The 25789-nt window shown below is 38.7% G+C and overlaps 1 protein-coding gene across 1 annotated transcript in view; it reads left to right on the forward strand.

Annotated features, from left to right (window-relative positions):
- AR (androgen receptor) overlaps positions 1–25789 on the forward strand; it is a 229692-nt gene that overhangs the window by 105190 nt on the left and 98713 nt on the right. Inside the window, exon 3 of the mRNA XM_053579728.1 lies at positions 16687–16838. Within this exon, the coding sequence (XP_053435703.1) occupies positions 16687–16838 (152 nt within the window). The remainder of the gene's footprint in view (positions 1–16686; positions 16839–25789) is intronic.

Consider the following 25789-nt stretch of genomic DNA (forward strand, 5'->3'; position numbering starts at 1 on the left):
CTGTAGAGTAGAAAGTATCCCCAACACTCCAGGCAAATGGAGCTCAGGGAGCCTTAATGACTTTGCTAAAAGATCACTTATAGAAGCAGGATTCCAATCCAGCTCTGGCTCACGCTAAAGCCCTGTTGAGTTGACATTCCCCTCCCAAACAAGCAAGGCTGGTCTGTGACTTTTGCATTTTAACCTCCTTCCACAGTCACTGGAGGACTTGCTTAAATGAGTCAGATTCTTCAAAATATTCTCAAGTTCTCCTTCCTAGAGAATGTTGGGCTGGAGGAGGGTGGAGCAGGGAGAGGAGGGAAGAGAAAAAGAGAAGGAGTTGGAAAGAGAGAGAGAGAGATTCAAAATCTCAACTGGGTGCTGGAGGGTTCCTAAGCCCAACTTCCCCATAGCTGAACTGGCATTTGCAGGCCACCAGCTTCTAGTAATCCATTTTTATTTAATTAATTGTGAAACCGTTGAAGAGTAGCAAGGGTTGTTCTGGTTCAGAAACCTTCCATTGTATGTGACAGTGCTTTTACTTCAGAATCGTAAAATTGAATGCCTTGCCTCAGGATAATAAGTGAACATGTAACCCAGGGGAGGTAGAAAGAGACAATGTCACCTATAAATTCTGCACTTGTTCTCAAAGAAAAACTCTACTGTGTTTGGAATTAAAATGTTATCTAGGGCAGTAGTCCCAAACCTTTTATTTGTTTTTCCTTTTTATTTTTAATTGTGGGGGATTCATTGAGGTTTTAAAGAAGCAGGATATATTGATTACATTTGTTAGGTAAAGTGCCTCTTATAATTGTGTCCTGCCTCCAAAAGGTGTGTTACACACTTTGACCCCTCACCCCCCCTTCTCTTTTTGCTCTCTCCTTCCCCAACCCCCTACTATGTACTAGGTTATTAATTGTCCTCATATCAGAATTGAGTACATAGGATTCTTGCTTCTCCATTCTTGTGATGCTTTACTAAGAATAATGTGTTCCACTTCCATCCAGGTTAATACAAAAGATGTAACATCAATCCCAAGACCAGAGATGTTGGCTCAGATGTGGAGAAAAGGTAACACTTTTACACTGCTGGTGGGAATGCAAATTAATACATTCCTTTTGGAAAGAGATATGGAGAACACTTAGAGATCTAAAAATAGATCTGCCATTCAATCCTGTAATCCCTCTACTGGGCGTATACCCAGAAGACCAAAAATCACATCTTAACAAAGATATTTGTACCAGAATGTTTACTGCAGCCCAAGTCATAATTGCTAAGTCATGGAAGAAGCCCAAGTGCCCATCGATCCACGAATGGATTAATAAATTGTGGTGTATGTACACCATGGAATATTATGCAGCCTTAAAGAAAGATGGAGACTTTACCTCTTTCATGTTTACATGGATGGAGCTGGAACATATTCTTCTTAGTAAGGTATCTCAAGAATGGAAGAAAAAGTACCCAATGTATTCAGCCCTATTATGAAACTAATTTAGGGTTTTCACATGAAAGCTATAATGCAGTTATAACCTAAGAATAGGGGGAAGGGGGAAAGGGAGGGGAGGGAGGGGGGGAGGTGGGTAGAGGGAAGGGGATTGGTGGGATTATACCAGCGGTGCATCTTACAAGGGTATATGTGAAACTTGGTAAACGGTCTGTGAAGCTAAGGAATGATGCCCCATGATTATATCAATGTACACAGCTATGATTTAATAAAAAAAAAAAGATATTACATCTACATCTTTTTGACAGCTAAATAGTATTCCATAGTATACATATACCACAGCTTGTTAATCCACTGCTGAGTTGGTGGGCATTCAAGCTACTTCCACGTATTGACTATTGTAAATTATACTGTGATAAACAGTCTACTTCAAGTGTCCCTATGGTAAGAGGATTTTTTTCTTCTAGGTAACTTTCCAGTAATGGGATTGCAGGATCAAATGGGAGGTCTAATTTGAGTTCTTTGAGGGTTCTCCATACTTACTTCTAAAAAGGTTGTATTAGTTTGCAACCCCACCAGCAGTGTAAAAGTGTTCCCGTCTGTCCACGTCCACACCAGCATCTGCAGTTTCGAGATTTTGTGATGTGGGACATTCCCACTGGGGTTAGGTGATATGTCAGGGTGGTTTTAATTTGCATTTCTCTAATAATTCAGGATGATGAGTATTTTTTCATATGTTTGTTATCCATTTGTCTGTCTTCTTTAGAGAAGGTTCTATTCATTTCTCTTGCCGAATGATATAAGGGATTTTTGACTCTTTTTATGTTGATTAACTTGAGTACTCTGTAGATCTTAGTTATCAAACTTTTTTCTGATTCATAATATGCAAATATCCGTTCCCAATGGATAGGTTGTCTATTTTCTTTGGATGTTGTCTCCATAGCTGCACAGAAGCTATTCAGTTTAATTAAGTCCCATTTGTTTATTTTTGTTATTGTTGCAATTGCCACAGAAGTCTTCTTCATAAAGTCTTTTCCCAGGCCAATATCTTTAAGAATTTTTCACATGCTTTCTTTGAGGATTTTTTCCATTTAATGCCTGAAGTTTGGGTCGTTTATCCACATTGAATCAATTTTTGTAAGTGGAGAAAGGTGCAGATCCAATTTCAGTCTTTTACATGTGAATATCCAGTTCTCCCAGCATCATTCATTGAATAGGGATTCTTTTCCCCGATGTATGTTCTTGTTTGGTTTATCAAAGATTACATGGCTATAAGATGTTTGTTTCATCTCATGGTTTCTATTCAGTTCCAGATGTCTATGTCTCTATTTTATGCCATTACCATGCTGTTTTGATCAGTATGGACTTGTAGTACAGCCTAAATTCTGGTAGACTGATGCCCCCAGCTTTGTTTTAATTGCTAAGAATTGCCTTAGCTATGTGGGGTTTCTTCTGGTTCCATACAAAATGAAGAATTATTTTTTCCACGTCTTGAAAGTATGGTGTTGGTATTTTAATGGGGATTGGATTGAATCTGTAGATTGCTTTGGGAAGTATAGACACTTTAACAATGTTGATTCTTCTCAGCCATAAATATGGTATGTTCTTCCAATGTTACTATCTTCTGTTGTTTCTTTTCTTAGGGTTTCACAATTTTCTTTATAGAGATCCTTCACCTCTTTTGTTAGATATATTTCTAGGTATTTCATTTTCTTTGAAGTGCCTGTGAAGAGGATTGTGTCCTTAATTAGCTTCTCACTTGGTAATTATTACCATATACAAAGGGTACTGATTTGTGGATATTGATTTTATATCCTGAGATGTTACTGTATGTTTTGATGACTTCCAGGAGTCTTGTGGTTGAGTCTTTGGGGTTCTCTAAGTTTAAATCATATCCTCAGCAAAGTGGGAGAGATTGACCTCCTCTGACCCCATTTGGAAGCCCATTAGTAGTAGTAGTAGTAGGGATAAAAGACAACCTTGTCTGGTTCCAGTCCTAAGTGGAAAAGCTTTCAGTTTTAAACCATCCTATAAAATATTAGTTGTGGGTTTTTCGTAGATGGCTTTGATCAGTTTAAGAAATCTGCCACCTATGCCTATATTCTTCAGTGTTCTAATTACAAAAAGATGCTGGATTTTATCAAATGCTTTTTCTACATCTACTGAAAGGATCATATGGTCTTTATTTTTGCTTCTGTTGATATGGTGAATTATGTTTATGCATCTGCATATGTTAAACCAGCCTTGCATCCCTGGGATGAAATCTGCTCGATCATGATATATGACTTTTTTGGTAAGAAGCTATAGCCTAGTGGCTAAAATTTTGTTCAGAATTTTTGCATCTATATTCTTTAGTGAAATTGGTCTGAAGTTCTCTTTTTTAGTTTGATCTTTTCCTGGTTTTGGCATCATGGTGATGTTTGCTTTGTAGAATGTGTTGGGGAAGACTCCTTCCTTCTCAAATTTTTGCCATAATTTCTGCAGTATTGGAATAAGCTCTTCTTGGAAGGTTTGGTAGAATTCTGGTGTGAAGCCATCCAGACCAAGGCACGTTTTTTTTGTTTTGTTTTGTTTGGGGGGGAGATTTATTTTTTATTTTTTCTTTGATCTCAGTGCTTCAAATTGGTCTGTTCAGGAGTTCTATTTCTTCCTGGCTAAGTCTAGGGAGTGGGTGTGATTGCCAATATTGGTTCATTTCCTTCACATTGTCAAATTTCTGGGCATAGAGTTTCTTGTAGTATTCAGAGTTTATCTCTTGTATCTCTGTGGCATCTGCTGTTATTTCCCCTTTATCACTTCTGATTGTGGTTACTAGAGATTTTACTTTTCTGTTCCTAGTTAGTCTGGTCCACAGACTTAGGGGACATTTGAAAGTACTGGGGATATGAGGTTGTATCCATTTGAAACTTCTGAGATTTTCCTTTTAATTTTTTTATATGCTGTTCTTTTTTTTTTATTAAATCACAGCTGTGTGCAATAATGTATTTATGTGGCACAAGGTGCTGGCTTTATACACAATTTGAAATACTTACAACAAACTGGTTAACACAGCCTTCACCACACTTTGTTAATTATTGTGTGAAGACGTTTATACTCTACACTTAGTAGATTTGATGTGTACCCTTGTAAAATGCACCATAGGTGTGGACAGACCAATTAACCTCCATCCACCTAGCCTTCCCTCTCCTCTCCCCTCCCCCTCCTATTTGCCCTTAATCGTGGGTTGTAGTTGGATTATAGCTTTCATATGGGAGTGTGGTTGATTATATATTGGTTTCATAGTAGAGCTGAGTACATTGGATACTTTTTCTTTCATTCTTGGGATACTTTACTAAGAAGAATATGTTTCAGCTCCATCTATGTAATCATAAAAGAGGTAAAGCCTCCATCTTTTTTAAGGATGTGTAATATTCCATGGTGTACACAAACCACAATTTATTAATCCATTTGTGGGTCAGTGGGCACTTGGGCTTCTTCCATGACTTAGAAATTATGAATTGGGCTGCAATAAACATTCTGGTGCAAATATCTTTGTTATAAAGTGATTTTTGGTCTTCTAGATATATACCTAGTAAAGGAATTGCAGGATCAAATGGCGGGTCTATTTTCAGATTCCTAAGTGATCTACAAACTTCTTTCCAAAAGGAACGTGTTAGTTTGCATTCTAAGCAGCAGTGTAGAAGTGTTCCCTTTTCTCCACGTCCACACCAACATCTCTGGTTTTGGGATTTTGTGATGTGGGCTCATCTTCCTGGAGTTAGATGATATATCAAGGTGGTTTTGATTTGCATTTCTCTGATGATTAAGGAAGATGAGTATTTTTTCATGTGTCTATAGGCCATGTGCCTGACTTCTTCAGAGAAGTTTCTATTCAAATCTGTTGCCCACAATTAGATGGAATCACTTGTTCTTTTCTTGCTAATATGTTTGAGTTCTCTGTGGATTCTGGTTATCAAACCTTTGTCAGAGACATATCCTATAAATATCTTCTTCCATTCTGAGGGCTGGTCTGCTTGCTTCATGTCCTATGTTGATACATTATATGCATTCTTTTATATGATGTTTTAGACATATAAAAAATGCACATAGTGTATAAATTTTAAAGCATAACAATAACATGAGCACTTACAATACCTGACATTAACAATATCATTGCATCAACTCTACTAGAATAGAAGCTCTGTGATTGCATAGATTTTGGCCATTTTGTTGACCACTATATCCTCAGGACCTAGAATGTTACCTGGAAAGTAATAGGAGCTTAATAAATATTTTAAAAAATGAATGCATAAATCTACTTGTATTCTTGTTCCTCATAAAGAGGAATTGGCTACTTCCAGCCAGTGATTACTCATAGGTAACAACTATACTACATTTGGAGTTCATTATTGCCTTGCATTTTGATGGATTTTCACATATACATTGCCGAATAGCATATTGTTTGCCTTTTCTTCATTTTGAACTTTATACTGTATGTATACTATTGTGAGTTATGTCTTCTACACATTAACAGGTGACGTTCATTTATATGTACCTCTATTCTATTCCATGTTATTGCTGAATCATATTTTATTGGATGAGTATGTCATAATTTATTCATTCTTTCTCCTGTCAGTAGACATTTATCATTTCTGATTTTATAAACAAAACTATTATGACCATTCCTGCACATGCCTCCTGATATACGTGTGCAATAAACTTCTGTAGGATATAAACCTGGGAGAGAAACTGCAGTTAGAATTTTCATTTCCATTGCCCAAAGGTCAGCGCATGAGTCAGAACTGCAGTATGCACTTTGTTCACACTAGGTCAGGATTATTGAGAGTGCTATCCAAAATATTTTGCTAGAAAGAAGCAGAGGGGAAGGGGAGACTGTTCTGTTAAGGGCAGGTGTTATTATTGTAGGCCTCTATTCAACGTGGATTTCCATTAGTAAAAGTCCATATTCTGAAATCCCCTTCATTATATCCTCCTACTTCTTTTCCTCTGTTATATATATGTATTTATTTTTGTACAAGGTGCACTTAATACATTCATATGATAAATAAAATGTTGATGAGTTTTGGTTTTCATCAGTCATTCTTTGATTATAAATTTGACTAATTGGGCTGGGCACAGTGGCAAATGCCTGTAATCCTAGCACTCCGGAAGGCCAAGGTGGGTGGATTGCTTGAGCTCACAAGTTTGAGACAAGCCTGAGCCAGAGTGAGACCGCATCTGCAAAAAAATATCTGGGCATTGTGATGGGGGCCTGTAGTCCCGACCACTTGGGAAACTGAGGTACGAGGATCACTTGAGTCCCCGAGTTTAAGGTTGCTTTGGCACACTACTGGGGCAAGAATGTGAGACTCTATCTCATTAAAAAAAAATATATATATATATGTAAAGTTCGACTGATTAGAATATTTTATTTTTTTTATTACTAAATCATAGCTGTGTACATTAATGTGATTATGGGGCACTATACACTAATTTAATTGACCGTTTGGCACATTTTCATCGCTCTGGTTAACATAGCCTTCCTGGCATTTTCTTAGTTATTGTGCTAAGACATTTACATTCCACATTTACTAAGTTTCACATATACCCTTGTAAGATGCACCACAGGTGTAATACCACCAATCCCCCTCCCTGCGCCCACCTCCCCCCTCCCTCCCCTCCCTCTTCCCCTTCCCCCCATTCTTAGGTTGTAACTGGGTTATTACTTTCATGTGAAAGCCATAAATTAGTTTCATAGTAGGGCTGAGTACATTGGATACTTTATCTTCCATTCTTGAGATATTTTCCTAAGAAGAATATGTTCCAGCTCCACCCATGTAAACATGAAAGAGGTAAAGTCTCCATCTTTCTTGAAGGCTGCACAATATTCCATGGTGTACATATACCACAATTTATTAATCCATTCGTGGATCTATGGACACTTGGTTTTTTTCCATGATTTAGCAATTATGAATAGGGCTGCAATAAACATTCTGGTACAAGTATCTTTGTTATGGGGTGATTTTTGGTCTTCTGGGTATATGCCTAGTAGAGGAATTATAGGATTGAATGGCAGATCTATATTTAGATCTCTAAGTGTTCTCCATACATCTTTCCAAAAAGAATGTATTAATTTGCATTCCCACCAGCAGTGTAGAAGTGTTCCCTTTTCTCCACATCCACACCAACATCTCTGGTCTTGGGATTTTGTTATATACGCTAACCTTACTGGAGTTAGATGATATCTCAACGTAGTTGTAATTTGCATTTCTCTGATGATTAAAGATGATGAGCATTTTTTCATATGTCTGTAGGCCGCGTGCCTGTCTTCTTCAGAGAAGTTTCTCCTCAAATCCCTTACCCAGCCTGCGAAGGGATCACTTGTTCTTTTTTTGCTTATACGTTTGAGTTCTCTGTGGATTCTGGTTATTAAACCTTTGTCGGAGATATAACCTGCAAATATCTTCTCCCATTCTGAGGGCTGTTTGCTTGCTTTACTTACTGTGTTCTTGGCTGTGCAGAAGCTTTTTAGTTTGATCAGGTCCCAGTAGTGTATTTTTGAAGCTGCTTCAATTGCCCTGGGGGGTCCTCCTCATAAAATACTCGCCCAAACTGAATTCTTCAAGGGTTTTCCCTGCACTCTCTTCTAGTATTTTTATCGTTTCATGCCTTCAGTTTAAATCTTTAATCCAGTGAGAGTCTATCTTAGTTAATGGTGAAAGGTGTGGGTCCAGTTTTAGTCTTCTACAGGTTGCTAGCCAGTTCACACAGCACCATTGTTAAATAGGGAATCTTTTCCCCACTGAATGTTTTTAATTGGCTTGTCAAAGATCAAATAACGGTAAGTAGCTGGATTCATCTCTTGGTTCTCTATTGTGTTCCAGACATCTACTTCTCTGCTTTTGTGCCAGTACCATGCTGTTTTGATCACTATTGATTTGTAGTATAGTATGAGATCTGGTAACGTGATTCCTCCTGCTTTGTTTTTATTTCGGAGTAATGTCTTGGTTATCTGAGGTTTTATCTGATTCCATTAAAACCAAGTATTGTTTTTTCAAGCTCTTTAAAGTACGACAGTGGAGCTTTAATAGGATTGCATTAAAATTATATATTGCTTTGGGTAGTATAAACAATTTAACAATGTTGATTCTTCCCAGCCATGAGCATGGCATGTTTTTCCATTTGTTAACATTTTCAGCTATTTCTTTTCTTAGAGCTTCATTGTTCTCTTCATAGAGATCTTTCACGTCTTTTGTTAGATAAACTCCCAAATATTTAATCTTCTTTGGCGCTACTGTGAATGCAATAGAGTCCTTAACTGTTTTTTCAACTTGACTATTGTTGGTATATATAAAGGTTACCGATTTATGAATGTTGATTTTGTAACCTCAGATGCTGCTGTATTCCTTGATCACTTCTAAAAGTTTTGTAGTAGCATCTATAGTGTTTTCCAGATATACAATCATATCATCTGCGAAGAGCGAAAGCTTGATCTCTTCTGACCCTATATGAATATCCTCGATCGCCTTTTCTTCCCTAATTGCAGTGGCTAAAACTTCCATTACAATGTTAAAGAGCAATGGAGACAATGGGCAGCCTTGTCTGGTTCATGATATGAGTGGAAATTATTTTGATTTAACTCCATTTAATGTGATATTGGCTGTGGGTTTGCTATAGATGGCCTCTATTAGTTTGAGAAATGTCCCTTCTATACCGATTTTCTTAAGTGTTCTGATCATGAAGGGATGCTGGATATTATCAAAAGCTTCTTCTCCATTGATTGAGAGAATCATGTGGTCTTTGTTTTTTAATTTGTTTATGTGCTGAATTATACTTATAGATTTACGGATCTTGAACCAGCCTTGAGATCCTGGGATAAAACCGAATTGGTCACTATGTATAATTTGTTTGATGTGTTGCTGGATTCTGTTTGTTAGGATCTTGTTGAATATTTTTGCATCTATATTCATTAGTGATATTGGTCTATAATTTTCTTTTCTTGTTGGGTCTTTTCCTGGTTTAGGGATCAGGGTGATGTTTGCTTCATAGAATGTGTTGGGTAGTCTTCCTTCTTTTTCTACCTTTTGGAACAAGTTGAGTAATATAGGTACTAATTCCTCTTTAAAGGTTTGGTAGAATTCTGATGTGAAACTGTCTGTTCCCGGGCTTTGCTTTTTAGGGAGGTTTTGTATGGTTCATGCTATTTCCGAACTTGATATGGGCCTGTTCAACATTTCCACTTGATTCTGGCTAAGTCTTGGAAGGTGATGTGCTTCCAAGTATTGGTCAATTTCCTTCAGATTTTCATATTTCTGAGAATAAAGTTTCTTGTAGTATTCATTGAGGATTTTTTGAATTTCTGACAGGTCTGTTGTTATTTCATCTTCGTCATTTCTGATTGATGATATTAGAGATTTTACTCTTTTTTTCCTGGTTAGATTGGCTAAAGGTTTATCTATTTTATTGACCTTTTCAAAAAACAACATTTTGATTAATTGATCTGTTGCATTATTCTCTTTTTTCAATTGCATTTAATTCTGCTCTAATTTTGGTTATTTCTTTTCTTCTACTTGGTTTGGGGTTGGAATGTTCTTCCTTTTCCAGTTGCTTGAGATGTCCCATTAAGTTGTTAACTTCTTCTCTTTCCCTTCTCTTGAGGAAGGCTTGCAGTGCTATAAATTTCCCTCTTAGGACTGCCTTTGCAGTATCCCAAGGGTTCTGATAATTCATGTCTTCATTGTCATTTTGTTCCAGAAATTTGGCAATTTCCTTCTTTATCTCATCTCTGACCCACCTATCATTCAGGATAAGGTTATTTAACTTCCATATTTTTATATGAGTTTGCAGATTCCTGTTGTTACTGAGCTCAACTTTTATTCCATGGTGGTTTGAGAAAATGCTGGGTATAATTTCTATTCCTTTAAATTAGTGAGGTTAGACTTGTGACCTAAGATGTGGTCGATTTTGGAGGCTTTTCCATGGGCTGGTGAGAAGTATGTGTGTTCAGTTTTGTTGGGATAAAATGTTCTGTAGATGTCTGCTAAATCCAAGTGCTGGATGGTTAGGTTTAAATGTAAGATTTCTTTGCTCAGCCATGAGCATGGCGTGTTTTTCCATTTGTTAACATTTTCAGCTGTTTCTATTTTCAGTTTCTATTCAGTTTGCAGATTCCTGTTGTTTCCTGTCAGTTTCTATTCCTATTGATCCTTATTGGAGGATCAATCCAACATTGCCAAGGGAGTGTTGAAATCTCTGAGTATTACGGAGCTGGAGGAGATCAAGTTGCTCATGTCTGTTAGAGTTTGTCTTATAAATTGAGGTGCATTCTGGTTGGGTGCATATATATTAATTATTGAAATCTCATCATATTGAGTATTATCCTTAAAAAATATGAAGTGACCATTCTTATCCTTCCTTACTTTTGTTGGTTTAAAGCCTATTGCATCTGCAAATAGAATTGCAACACCTGCTTTTTTCTGATTACCATTTGCCTGAAATATGGATGACCATCCTTTTATCCTGTGTCTATATTTGTCTTTTAAGTTAAGATGTGATTCTTGTATGCAACAAATATCCGGCCTGAGTTTTTGTATCCAATCAGCTAACCTATGCCTCTTTAGAGGACAGTTTAAGCCATTCACATTAATGGAGAATATTGATAAGTCTGATAAAATTTGGGGTATCGAGTTTTTCAAAAATCCAGTGGACATTTTTATTCCTTTTGCCAGTGTGGAAGTTGGAGTTTGATCAAAAGTTTCTGAATGAGTTTACTTTTGTGGTGGAGGATTGGGTTGGTCATTATGGAGGATAGTTCTGAGAATGTTCTAAAGAGCTGGTTTGGTTATGGCAAATTTCTTCAACATATGAATGTAATTAAAGTATTTAATTTGTCCATCATAAATGAAACTCAGTTTAGCTGGATACTGGATCTGGGGTTGAAAGTTATTTTGTTTTAGGAGATTAAAAGTCAATGACCACCCTCTTCTGGCTTGAAAAGTTTCAGCAGAGATATCTGCAGTCATTCTAATATTCTTCCCTTTGTAGGTAATGACTTTCTTTCATCTGGCTGCTTTAAGAATTTTCTCCTTCATATCAACTTTAGTGAAGTTGATTATGATATGTCTGGGGGATGTCTTATTGGGATTGAGTCGTGCTGGGCTTCTGAAACTGTCTGCTCTCTGAATTTCAGAATCTCTAGGCATGCCTGGAAAATTCTCTTTCATAATTTCATGGAGAAGGGCCTCTGTGCGTAGTGAAGTGACGTCATTGGTTTCAGGAACTCCACTGAGTCGGATATTAGCCCTCTTCGAATTATCGCAGAGCTCTCTGAGAGAATGATCCGTTCTTTAAGAGTTTGAGAGCATTCAAAGGCTTTGTCTTCAATGTCAGAGAACCTTTCTTCTGCTTGCTCCACTCTGTTACTGAGGGATTCTACTGTTTTTTTTCAGATATTTGAGGGCTGGAAATTCTTGCTTCAGTGTGTCTAAGTCTTTGGTCGTTTTGTCTTTAAATTTGTTGAATTCTCGAGACAGCTTTTGAATTTCTCCTCAAATTCCTAATTCCGACTTTTGAATTGCTGCTTGAAGTTTTAATTCCAAAATTTCCTCCACTTTATTAATCTTGTTTGCAATACAAATTCTGAGTTTCATTTCTGACATCACAGCCAGTTGTTTATGAATGGGATCTTCAATTACATCTGCCGTATCTTTCCTTGAGGGGGGGTTGATCTATTCTGGTTATTCATGTTCCCAGAGTTTTTCCACTGATTTCACCCCATGGTTGTTTTACTCCCTTTGATTTTTCCCCTGGGGCTTTGTTGAGGGCCTGTACAGTGTTGTGGCCTGAGAAACTGGGGCCCTATCTGGTGTTGTGTGGCTAAGTGGTTCTGTCTTGTTTTCAGCTGGTTTCTGTTCCACCCTAGTGAAACAGATACTCTGGATTGAAGTCTCAGCTGTAGAGAAATATCAGCAATTAAGTCACCCCACCCACCATAGGCAACAACTGAAAAAGGAAAATCAAACCTTCCTTCAACCGCACACCCAGGGCACAAACTGATTTGTCCTCAGGCGATTGGCTCAGTTCAAAAGGTCCAAATCAATTGTCTTAGTCTGCACCTGTCTCGGGTGAGAGAGTTTAAGAGGTCTCTGGGAACTAGATCACAGGGGTCTGGTGACTACTCTGATGTGGCTTGCTTGCTCCAGTGCTGCGTGGCGTCAGGAGGAGCCACCCAGCCAATAGATCAGTCTGGGAAGGTTGATGCCTCCTTCCCCACCATGCACCACTGTCACAGCCAGTCACTGATAGCCCTGCAGTTGGCTGACCCTGATGCCTGTAATGAACCTGCCTGAATCACAAGGAAATCTGCCAGGCCGCTGCGCTCTGCCTCTCTCTAGCAGGAGGAGGTGAGGCCTGATAGCCTCGGGCGTTTGATGAAGGTTGTGGGGTGCTCACTCTTGTTCAGTCCCGCCCCTATTAATGCTACTTGCAGAACAGAACAGAACAACTTTGCGGTTCCCCTGCAGAAGAGAAGCTGATTTGATTTCCAAATCAGCTTGTCTTTGCTCCTGCTGGTTTGTATTCAGTTAGCTGTCAGCTCTGTCCCGAGGCTTTCCTTTGTCTATAGGCTGATGATCTCCTGAGGGCCAGGCTCAGTAAAGCAGTCCTCTGGGTCAGCCCCGCCCTGGGAGTTTCCCCGGTTTATAAGCTGATGGTGCCTCAGGCAAATCCTTTACTCATGGTCTCTGGTTGCCCAGGGATACAGGGGTGTGGCTTCCGAATATCCAGGGGTGAGCCCGTATTACTACTTAGAGTGGGCTGCTGTTTTATGCCTCAGGGAGCTGCTGCTCTTGTGTGGTTCCCTCTCATCCGACCGTCCTCTCCTTGCTCCCATCCCCTAGAGTCTGCACTGACTGGCTGCAGCTCAGGCACTGTCCACACTCCTTGTGCAATCACCCAAGATTATGGACTCCTGGGGGACAGGCCTCCAGATCCCGGAGTGAGAGTGGAGGGGAGCTCTGGGAGCTCAGGGTCGCAGGTAGATAACACATACAGTTTTACACAGTTTTATGCCTAGCCGTATTGTCGCCAAATGATGGCTACCACACTGTGCCTCAGGGAACCGCCACTCAGGTGCAGTTCCCTCTCAGCTGACCGTCCTCTCCTCACTCCCGCCAGCACTTACTGGCTGCAGCCCAGGCACTGTCTACACTCCTCGAGAAATCACCCAAGAGTCTGGATTCCTGGGGGACAGGCCTCCAGACCTTGGAGTGAGAGTGGAGGGGAGCGCCAGGAGCTTAGGGTCGCAGGCAGAGAACACATACCGTTTTACACATTTCTATGCCTGGCCGTATTGTCGCCAAAAGACGGCTGCTGCACTGTGCCTCAGGGAGCTGCCAGTCAGGTGTGGTTCCCTCTCAGCTGACCGTCGTCTCCTCACTCCCATGCCCCAGATTCAGCGCCGACCTGCCACAGTCCAGGCACTGTCCACCCCTCGAGAAATCACCCATGAATCTGAACTCCTGGGGGACAGGCCTCCAGACCCCAGAGTGAGAGTGGAGGGGAGTGCTGGGAGCTCAGAGTTTCAGGCAGAGAACATACACAGTTCTGCACTGTTTTATGCCTGGCAGGAGAACGCTATGGCACCCTAGTAGGGGAGGTAGGTCCAGTTTTTAGAGGGTCTCTCCTGTGGAGTGTAGTGGGAGGACCTTTGAACTCTGCCCGCTTGTTTGTGGGGCACTCCAAGCCGTTCTTATGGGGGAGGGGACTCCCATCCGGTTGATGATGGATTTTGTACCTTTTGTTTGTATCCTTGTGGTCACAGCTCGCCTCAGCGGGGTTGACATGCGTTCTCCAACCTTCTCTCTTAGTGCAGCTCAAATCCACCAGGTTACTTGCTAAATTTTTGTCCTTTAACTCTCCTTCTGGACGGGAGCCTCTGTGGAAAACTGGCTTCAGTCAGCCATCTTGTCTCCTCCCCCTGATTAGATTATTTTAAACAAAAATAATAGTATTTTAAATTTTACTATGGATTAAAATTTCTATTTATTTAGAAATATTTTAGTATTAAAAACACTTAACATGAGGTTTACCCTCAACAAAATTTTAAGTGCATGATACCATATTGTTAACTATAGGTACACTGTTGAACTGCAGAACCATTCAGTTTGCTTAATTGAAACTTTATACCCGTTTGAACAGCAGATCCCCTTTTCTACTTTGTAAAAACCCTTTACAAAAAGACCTCTCTTATTTACTTTCTGCATGTTTCCATTTTGTTTATATGATATTTATTTCATAATCGTATAATAATTATCATCTTTTATTGCAATCATTTCATTTACCCATACATACCTTTATGTCTGTCAAAAAATCATCCTGTCTTTGAGGTGCTTCTTCATCCGTAGTAGTCTGATTCTGCTTATTATATCATTTACTATGTTATTTTACAGTTGTTTACCTTCTATTCTTCTTCTCTACTCAATGGTAATTGCATAAGGGCAAGGACAGTATCTCAGTCATCACTATATGCCCAGCACCTATTCTTTTGCCTGTCCACAGGGCTAGGTGCTAAGAGCTGGGTTGAACCATTTTACCTTATCTCAACCTTCATTTTCATTATATGGTTTGTCAGTGGTTAAGAATTCACATTTTGAAGTCAGGCTTACAGGGGATGGAATCCTGGCAATACTAGATGTGTGATCTTGGACAAGTTTATTTAATTGTTCTGAGCATCAGTTTTCTCTTCTGTGATATAGGGATGATACAGAACTACTTGGCAGGGTTGTTAAGAAAATTAAGTGAGGCAATGTCTATGAAATGGCGTGGCACATAGAGTGCCTAAATACATGTCCTTCTAATTTTACTTGAAATGTTTGTGCTGGTTACAGAAGTCAAAAAAGTGGGGAGAGGAGAAAGATACCTGTGAAGAAGTTTTGCTTCTTCTCTTTGTTTCAATACTGAGGATGAGGGTACTCTTTTTACCTAAGGACATGATTTTAACTAAAGGAATGACATTCTTGACATTTAGGTGAACTGTATATTGGAAGTCAGCTCCTTTCATGTGGAACTTATAGCCCTGCTAATATTGGTTTGGTGGGCAGACCTCTGCCAGCTTTCCAGTTAAGGCAGAAGAGGGAAGACTTATGGGCAGAGAAGATAGGCCACCACATCCAGCCACTGGGTTTGCATTTCAGTAGAACTTTTTGAGTGCTTTCTGTTGTTCTTGGGACTTGAATAAAGGCTGGTATTTGTGTCTTGAACATAAAGTGTATGTATAGTGTTTCCTTAGCATAAACTTTCTTTGTTCTTGCCCTACCATAGCTGCTCACTTGGAATTTAGGGGAGGATATACTTTCGTGCTTTCTTGGATTCTCACGACTATGCTGAGCATAATAACCAAAGGGCCATTGGTAGAAAGTAAACATGAGTAGCAAGAACACAATAGGGTAATAGTCCTATGCTTGATGTCCAATTATCCTGGGCTTCTCCTCTCTGAGTCTTACTTTTTACATCTATACAATGGATGTTATAATGAGAAGACAAGCTTGTCTCACAGAATTGTTGCAAGGTTTTAAAATCATTTAACACAGCAAATAGGCTTCCATTATGGCTAATTTTTCTTTTCTCTTTAGTAAGCAAGAATAAAATATGGCAGGTACATTCCTGTAGATGAGGGTATGGTAATTGTCATCTACCTGATGCAGAGTAACCCAAGAGGTCACTTAAGTTTCATTTAACTCTTAGGCATAAAACATAAGAAAGACAAAAATTGACTTTTGGGTCTTGAGAACCCTGTTACTTTTGTTCAAACTTGAATAAATTACTTAACTGATTAATGGGAAATTCATAATTAAACCTTCCAGGAAGGTTTTAGGATTGGTTTTCTGGCCTGTCCCCTTCACATCCATCTGAAAGAACTCAGGCATATATCTTCTTGAAGATAGTTTGACAAGGTGACTTCTGAAACTCCATCCTTGCCATCAATGTTTTAATGGCCAAGTGTTTTGAAGACAGACTTAATGATGTCCAACATTACTGTGCATCATTTCTCAACAAAAGCCTCAAACATAGGAATTCTGCTCCTTTATGTTGCAGAATGGTGGCAAAGGGATGTCCATGTGATCTACAGAGATTTCTAAGGAAAGGGAGGGAATATTGGGGGGAAAGACCAATGAAAACTGACGTAATAATACAAATCATGATCTTTCACTTCTCTATTCATTCTAAGAGCCTATATTTTTGCTACTCACTTACATGTGTTGCATTGCTTATTTGTGTCTTTTCAGTTTGGAGACTACTAGGGACCATGTTTTACCCATCGACTATTACTTTCCACCCCAGAAGACCTGCCTGATCTGTGGGGATGAAGCTTCTGGCTGTCACTATGGAGCTCTCACTTGTGGAAGCTGCAAGGTCTTCTTTAAAAGAGCTGCTGAAGGTAAAGGGCCTTGCTCATTCACTTTTATTTACTTTTCTCCTTTATTTTCCAGAGAAAAACATCAACCTTCTAGGGCTCATAATTTAATCATCTCAGAGATGAAATCACTGGCAGAGCCCTATTAAAGAAGCTATCAGCCTAAAGAAACAAATTTTCATACTTGCTGGTCCCCTGGCTTCAGCAGCCTTGGTTGCACAGTCAATGTGGTCAGTGAAGGTGGTCCCAGCTGGTACTTGGAGCTTGGTGGGTCCTAGAAATGAAAGAAAATTAATGATTCAAAAATATTTAAATTTTTTCCTGCTTATTTTCCACTCTGATATCTAGTGAAGGGAAGAAAAACTTTTCTTATTAGAGAGGTTAGAAGTGAAGAAACCCCAACTGAGTTCCCAGCCTGTTTTGTGTGGTCAATATGAGACTGTTCCTTAGCAAAGGCTTTCTGGCCTCAGCACCAGAAAGGAAGTGTTCTCACTGTTCAGCAGACCATCAGTCTCTGCACCTCCTCCCTTCTGCTGCTGCCTCCTGGGGACCTGACTTTGTATTAATAGTTCTTAGGTAGGTAGAACCCACTTTTATTGTATTCTACAGAAACCTGATGGCTTTCCCACTGGTCCATAACCTAAAGCTAAGTTGAATCTTATGTTTGGCTAAGTGGGCTCAAACCCTGGCTCCTTAGTCTTATTTAGCTTAGAACATTTCATGTCTGCACAGCCCCCAAATATGCTCAGCCTACATTCTACAATGGGAATTCCCATTTCCAGATGTCTTATACATGCTTGTCTCTTCTTCCTTCTAGCCACCCTGGGTTTAAACCTTCTATTTATCCTCTTCACTTCTTCACCCTGCCCCTCATACTGAGGGCTTCCTTATCAAAGGGACATTGGCAAGCAGCCCATAAACATAGATACTCTATTCTGAGACCAGACCTAATTGTTAAACACCAGCAACCACTCTGCCCCCATTTTCCACAAAATAAGTACTTCCTACTAAGCCCTAATTCCATGCCTCTCACTGGTCTAGAAGTGTTAACTTCTAAGATAAAATCAAAATGCAGGATCTTTTTTTGCATAAGGGCTACAAACCTTGAGGACAGTCTTGAATGATAGCTATGCATGTAGGCCATTCACAGGAATGTGCTGGAACTCACCAGAGGATGGCAGAAACACTAGAGAGTTTGTGTCATCTAGAGAAAAGGTAGAAAGTGGGTGCCCTTTAACTGGATTCCTCATCGAAAGCCAATCATAATGATGAGTGTAGTTTCATTATTTTAGCTGGGTGGCAGGAATATCTATAAAACAAAAACCTGTCATGTTGTTTTCTTTCAGTTCTTCAAGCAACAAGGAGGCAGCTAGCATTTGGTATCACTGAAAACATACTGCATGTTTCACTTATACTCTCAAGTGACCCAATGCTATTGTTAATGCTGAGCTAGTAGGAAGTCCAGGGCCTCAGTGCCTGCATCTAGGCAGTTTGGAAAGAGCCTGAGAGAAGTGCCTTTCTCTGTTTAGAGTACTCAGTAAAGTGTGGCTGTCAGAAAATAAAGTAAGGAGCAACTCCAGGGATTTCAGATCACCCCATCTTCCCCAGTAATATCCTGCCACTTCCACATACCCTGTCATTCAGCAAACCCTGTGTATAGAACATGGAAAGAACCTAAACACTTACTTATAACCAGCATATCAACAATTCCAGGCCCCACAGGCCATATAAGATGGGAAAGGAGTTCAAGTTAGCAAGTGAACAAGCAAATTCAATAGTTAGATAGATTAGATTATACTTGATGCTGTTTCCGGGTTTTACAAATCTGGGTCACCAAATTGATGTTTGCAGGCGAAATGAAAATAGGCAAAATGATCAACCACACTGTGAAAGGGAAAATTTTGCTGTCATATCATACATCTCACAGGGGAACTTTCTACAGAAGTTAAGGCTGAAGGATGGAGGCAGGCAGGCAGAAGAGCAACCAGGAAAGCTACCTGGGAGGAACTCTGCAATAACCTGGGTCCTGGGACATTTGAAAACAAGGAAGAGAAGAGATGGCAGAAAGAGGGAACAGCCCAACTTACAGAGCACGCAGTCTTACAGCAAAGTCTTGAAATGCTCCAGATCCTACAGTCACATAACTTAGGGAAACTCAGTAATATTTTCTTTGAAATAATAAGCCTTTATGTGCTCACGGGGCCAAATTTTCTTAACCACTTGAAATATTAAAAAAGTTGTAAAGCGAGAACCTGCTGAGCTCCTTGGTTACTTTGGAATGTGGACCCCAGCAAAATTTTCCCTTTCATAGTATGGTTGGTCGTTTCACTTGTTTGGAATGTGGACCCCAGATTCCAGCCTTGAGCCCTTTAGGACAGAAGACAGTGGTTTACAAAACACACATACACACACAGCAAAAAAAAATGTTATTGGTGTTTTCTTTCTTCTCTCATCTGTAACAATGGGTGGTTTGATTTTACTGCCATCATTATCCCTTTTGAAAGCAGGGGCTGTCTTATTACCCAAAGAGAACATGTATTGATTTATTTTCCATTTTTACAATGCATCTTTATTACCCAAATAGCCTTTCTGAAGGTGGTTCTGAATCTGCCTTGTTGAATTTTGGATTTATATTTGTCTTTAGCAGAATAGGAACACAAATCTTTCTCTTCCTCATTTGTTTGTTGTCAGTTAACTCAGACTGAGTATTCAGAGTGTTGATTATCACTTTGTTCATAGTTTTAGAAATCTCTGGTCTGGGCACAGGTACAAGATTTAAAAGCCTAACATGTGAGACAGAAATCCATTTTCTAGTTTTTGTGGTTCTTAAAGCATGAGGATTTAATGCTCTCATTGGTGAAGGGCTCAGCAAAGAGTCAATTGTAATTTTCCCAGGTTTTCTTGTTGAGGGGGAAAGAGAGGAGAGAGCTCAACATTTTCTCATTGTCAGTAATGCTAGGGCATTAGGGTGATGGTGAGACTGGGCAGGGAAGGGTCTGTATATTTTTCAGTGAAAAATAATAGTACTAGGTCATGGGAGTAAAATCACTAAAATCTGATTAAAGGAGAGAGAGAATATAGAGATAATATGAATGAATTTGTGCTTCAGGGGATGATCTGTGGTTTAGAAACAGGCAGGAGGAGAAATAGCTGATTTGAGGGATAGGTAGAATGAGTAGGGAGGGGAAAGGGAGGGCAACTGGATGCTACCTAAGAGGCTAGGAAGTCAAAGGAAGGTAATGCCCATACATAGGGATAAGTGCTCAGACAAGTTTAGTTGGGCAGCCTTAAATTAGAAATTTTTCCCTTTGGACCTTAGTTTTCCCTGTTTGTAAAGTAAGGAAGTTGAACTAGAGGTTTTTAAAATGCACTTCCAGCTTAGACTTTTTGTGACAGTTCTACAAGTAACAAATATCACCATTATTTCAGCAAACAAATATCCCTTTATATCTGTATGCACTTTTGCTTTTGTCTTCCTAGCAGATGATAAATCTCAGATCCTAATCAATTAAAAATCAGTGTTAAGATGGAGAGAGGGCTATCTGAGAGAGTACACTATGGACGGCCTGGGTTAAAACACAGGACTCTGAGAGTCTCCCTTGTAACCATGACTGGGTAACTTCCTTTCTTTTCCATTTTCTCATAAGGAAAATCAGGTTATGTATTCCTATTTCTACCTCATCATGTTTCAAAGAGGGTTAATTAATTCATCATGTACATTATGTGCTCAATAATTTACTATTTTTCAGACATTTTCTAGTAAAACATTGGAGATTGTATGTCCATTTGTTTTGTACACATGGAGCACTGTTTGGTACACATCATAAAATTGAAACTGTAGTTTACATTCTGAACTCAAGGAATTACACCATCCTCACTGATGTTTACAATAGGTCCCAATTTAGTTTCCTTGGCAAATTTTACATAAGTATAGCTTTGATTCTTTCTCTTGCCCTAGGATTTTGTGAGGGAAGAAATGTAAGCGAACCCTCATTGAACTCTTTCTGTCTTTTAAATCCATTCTCTCCCACCTCAGCTCATATGGAATTGAATGTTACCTCTTGCTTAGAGCCTTGCAGAGAGTTTTTGGTGTATGTCAGTGTTCTCTTCACTGCCTGACTTTTTGAGCAACATTTCTGAGGGCCAAATTAATTCTACTAGGAGGAACTGCTTGCAGCTTCAACAAAACCTTGATCAGGTACTTTTGGCCAAGGAGATGACTGATCCCAATTTGGCAAGTCCTACAGATCTTTTCACAAAGCTCCTCTTATCTTTCATTTCTGGTTTCGTTAAATGCTACATTTAAGATTTAGAGTAGGCGTTAGTAAGCTTTTATTGTAAAGGGTTAGGTAGTACATAGTTTAGGCTTTGCAGATCTAATGTCCTCTGTCTTGACTACTTAATTTTGCCTTTGAGTGTGAAAGCAGCTGTAGATAATATATAAGCTAATAGGTATGGCTGTGTTCCAGTAAAACTTTATGGACACTAACATTTGAATTTAATTTAATTTTCATATTGCATTAAATATTGTTTTTCTTTTGTAGATCTGGTAGAATCCAGCTGTAAATCCATCTGGGCCAGCACTTTTATTTTGTTGGAGATTTGTTATTACTGTTTCAATGTCACTACTCATTTAACAGTCTATTCAGGATTTGTTTCTTCCTGATTCAGCCTTGGGTGGTTGTGTGTTTTTCAAGAATTTATCCTTTCCTGTAGGTTTTCTAGTTTGTGTAGAAATTTTCATAGGAGGCACAGAAGATAATTTGTATTTTAATAGTATCAGTAGTAATGTCTACTTTTTCATTTGCGATTGGGCTTTGTGAGTCCTTTCCCTTCTATTTCTGATTAATCTAATTAGTAGTCTATCAATTTTATTTATCTGTTTAAAGAATCAATTTTTTGTTTTGTTCATCCTTTGTATTATTTTATTTAGTTTCCATTTTATTTAGTTCTGCTCTGAGTTTTATTTCTTTTCTTTTTTTATATTTATTTTTATTAAACCATAGCTGTGTACATTAGTATGATCGTGGGGCACCATACACTTGGTTCATAGATCGTTTGATACATTTTCATCACATTAGTTAACATAGCTTTTGTAGCATTTTCTAAGTTATTTTGCTAAGACATTTTCATTCCACATTTACTAGGATTCACATATACCCTTGTAAGATGCACCGCAGGTGTAATCCCATTAATCCCCCTCCTTCCCCCTCCCTCCCCTCCCTTTCTCCTTTCTCCCTATTCTTAGGTTATAACTGGGATATAGCTTTCATGTAAAGGTCCTACATTAGTTTCATAATAAGGATGAGTACATTGGGTACTTTTTCTTCCATTCTTGAGACACTTTACTAAGAAGAATATGTTCCAGCTCCATCCATGTAAACATGAAAGAGGTAAAGTCTCCATCTTTCTTTAAGGCTGCATAATATTCCATGGTGTACATATACCACAATTTATTGATCCATTCGTGGATCGTTGGGCACTTGGGCTTTTTCCATGACTTAGCAATTATGAATAGGGCTGTAATAAATATTCTGATACAAATATCTTTGTTATGGTGTGATTTTTGGTCTTCTGGGAGTTTTATTTCTTTTCTTCTGCTAGCTTTATGTTCAATTTTTTCTTCTTTTTCTAGTTCCTTGAGATCTGACATTAGATTGTTAATTTTTTAATTTCCTGTCTTTTTCATGTAATCCCTTAAGGCTATGAACTTTCAGAGCATTGCTTTTTCTTTTTTTTTTTTTTAGAGACAGAGTCTCACTTTGTCATCCTCGGTAGAGTGTTGTGGCATCACAGCTCACAGCAACAACCAACTCCTGGGCTTAGGCAAATCTCTTGCCTTAGCCTCCCAAGTAGCTGGGACTACAGGTGCCCACCAAAAGGCCCGGCTATTTTTTTGTTGCAGTTTGGCTGGGGCCTGGTTCGAACCCACCACCCTCGGTATATGGAGCCAGCACCCTACTCACTGAGCCACAGGCGCTGCCCCAGACCATTGCTTTTTCTGTCTCCCATAGATTTTAAAGCTTGTGTCACCCTTGTCATCCAATATGAAACATCTTTTTTTATTTCCATCTTAATTTAATTAATAACCCACAATCATTCAGAAACAGATTGTCTAATTTTCATGTACTTATGCAATTTTGAGATTTCCTCTTAGATTTCTAACTTTAACCTACTGTAATCTGAGAAGATATGGTATGATTTTGATTTTTCTAAATTTCCTGAGACTTGTTTTGTATCCTAAAGTATGATCTACCTTAGAAAAAATATCCCATGTACTGATGAGAAAAATGTATATTCTGCAGATTAGGGATAAAATGTTCTATAAATGTCTATTAGGTCCATTTTTCTGGAGTCCCATTTAAGTCCAGAGTTTCTTTGTTGATCTTCTGCCTTGTTCTATGAATGCAGTGTTGAATTCCCTGGCTTATTATGATGTTGCTGTTTATTTCTTTCCTTGGATACTGTAGCATTTGCTTTATGAATCTTGGAGCTCTAGTATTATGTGTCCATATATTTAAGATTGTTGCATTTTCTTGTTGAATTGATCCCTTTATCACTATATAATGCCTTTTTTTACTATTGTTGATTTAAAGTATTTTATTTGACAAGAGAACAGGTGATTCTGCTTGCTTTTGGTTTGATTTGCATGGACTGTTTATTTCCACCCCTTTACCTTGAGTTTATGAGAATCCTTGCCAATTAAATGGATTTCTGGGAGACAGTGTACATTTGGGTTGTGGTTTTATTTATCCATTCAGCCAATCCACATCTTTTAAGAGGAGAATTAAGGCCATCCTCATTCAGTGTTAGTATTGGTTTGTGAGATACTATTCTGGTCATCATTTTGACTGTTACCTGGTTATTTTGTTCTTTCCCTGTGTTATTGCTTTATAAACACTGTGAGTTTCAACTTTGGGGTGTTTTTGCTCTGGTGGATATCGATTGTTCTATTCCACGTATAGAATACATGTAAGCATTTATTGTAGGTAAGTCAAATTGAGTCATTACAAATTCCCTTAGTGTTTGTTTGTCTGAGAAAGATTTTTGATTTTTTTTTTAAATCTTCTAAAAACATAAAAATCATTTTCGGCTCTTAAGCCTCACTAAAAGAAATAGTACACTGGATTTAGTTTGTATACTGTAGTTTGTTGACCCCTGCTTCAAATTGTCACTCTTAAACTTGCAGATCTGCATAGTAAAATTTATTCTTTCCATTCTCTTGGTATCTTAGTAATTCTCAAGATTATCTAATTTTAAAAATTCTTCCCCATTGGCCAGTCAAATTTGGTTATTTTGTTTACACAGAATTATCTTCTCTAGTGGCCTCTTGATGCTAAATTTTATACTGAACAGGAGAAAAAGAAATCTGGAAATGCTGAAAGAGGATCCTTTTATTCTGATGATCTAGATAACTCCCTCTTGAAATACCTAGAGCAGAAATTGAAAAAAAAAAATTGATACTTTTTCTAGACATTTGTACTGCAAGCATATGGACTTCTATGAAGTATATATGAATGAGTTTTATTGGATGCCATATGTATTCCAGACTGGGGACTATCTGGCAGCAGGTGTTACAGTAAAACTTTGTCTCATAGAAAGTATGTCCCAGGTGGCCAGCTGACTTGTGGATCACAATATCCACGTGTGTCATCCCCTGATTCTCTTTCTTCGTGTACTTGCTGGCTGAATTCTAAACCTCCCCATAAAAGGACCAGATCACAGGCTTGAAGAATAAATAATTTAGCCCTGCAAATCATTGCAGTTTGTGCCCACCCAAGTCTGTTGGTGACAAATTTGGGAGCCTAGCCAAAAAGTTTTCATTGCTGCTTTATAGCTCCCTGTGCCTGATTATTTATACTCTGTGCATTTTATGAAACAGGGATTAATAAGAATTTGCCAGAGCACTTGCACTATAATGTAAATAGCTATAATGTTTACAGGTCCTTTGTCACTGCAATATTTTTTTAGTCCATTGCCTCCTTCCACCATGTCTTACCAATTTTCTAGTTCCTTATCATTTTTTTTTTTTGGTACCTGTCTATATTCTGCAGCCTGAAGCATCTTCAATCTCTCAAGGGAATTTCTTCGTGACTGGAAAACTCTGGAAAGTTCATTTTTGCAGTTAGTTGCTATTGTAGGATAAGTGTTGGACCCACTTTCTCTTTAGAAATAAGGGCTATTTCTTGCTTCCCTGTGTTCTAGGCCCATAACAAGAAATACACTGTCCCTCAGGATGAAGGGATGAACTCTACAAGAAGCCATTATTGTAACAAAAAACAGTATCTTCAGTGATAATAGTCATGTGTTCATGCTCCTTCCCTGTCCCTTCATAGCCAGGCATCTGCTTTCAGCATTCAAGGAGTCTTTGTACCTACAAACCTATTAGTAAATTGAACTAAGATGGGGAGGTTGGGAAATGAATGACTCAATAAAAGGAACAAGGATGAGAATTCTCAGTTCCTTTGCTTTCAGTCTGTGTTGTGACTACTAAGATGCCCTTGTGAAATCACTATACCACCTAGCCAGACTAATGCCTGTCTCTACAAAGCCCCTTATGAGAACAGGCGTGGTAGTAATTTCCCCATGCATTCAATCGGTAAACATTTACTAAGTGCTTATTGCATGAAAGACATTGGGTTTACTTACTGAAGATACAGAGTCTAGTGATCATAAATGTGGCTAACCTTAAAGTTCTTCAGTGGATAAAAGGTCACCATGTACACTTCCCATTTTAACTTTATAACTACCTGGGGCAAGGTCATTCATTTGTTTTTTTGAAATATGATCAAACTGAGGCTTTGCCTATGAATCTACAGATAGTAAATGCTATAGGTGTAATTTGAATCCATTTCTTCTGGGATCAAAAAAAGCATTTATTCTGCTATAGCATACATGCACTTCAAATATATGAATACACTAGACATAAAGGACAAAACAAGAAAGGCAACAGTGAAGAGGGACAATAAAGTCAA

The sequence above is a fragment of the Nycticebus coucang genome, chromosome X (genome assembly GCF_027406575.1).
Source record: "Nycticebus coucang isolate mNycCou1 chromosome X, mNycCou1.pri, whole genome shotgun sequence".
Lineage (NCBI taxonomy): Eukaryota > Metazoa > Chordata > Mammalia > Primates > Lorisidae > Nycticebus > Nycticebus coucang.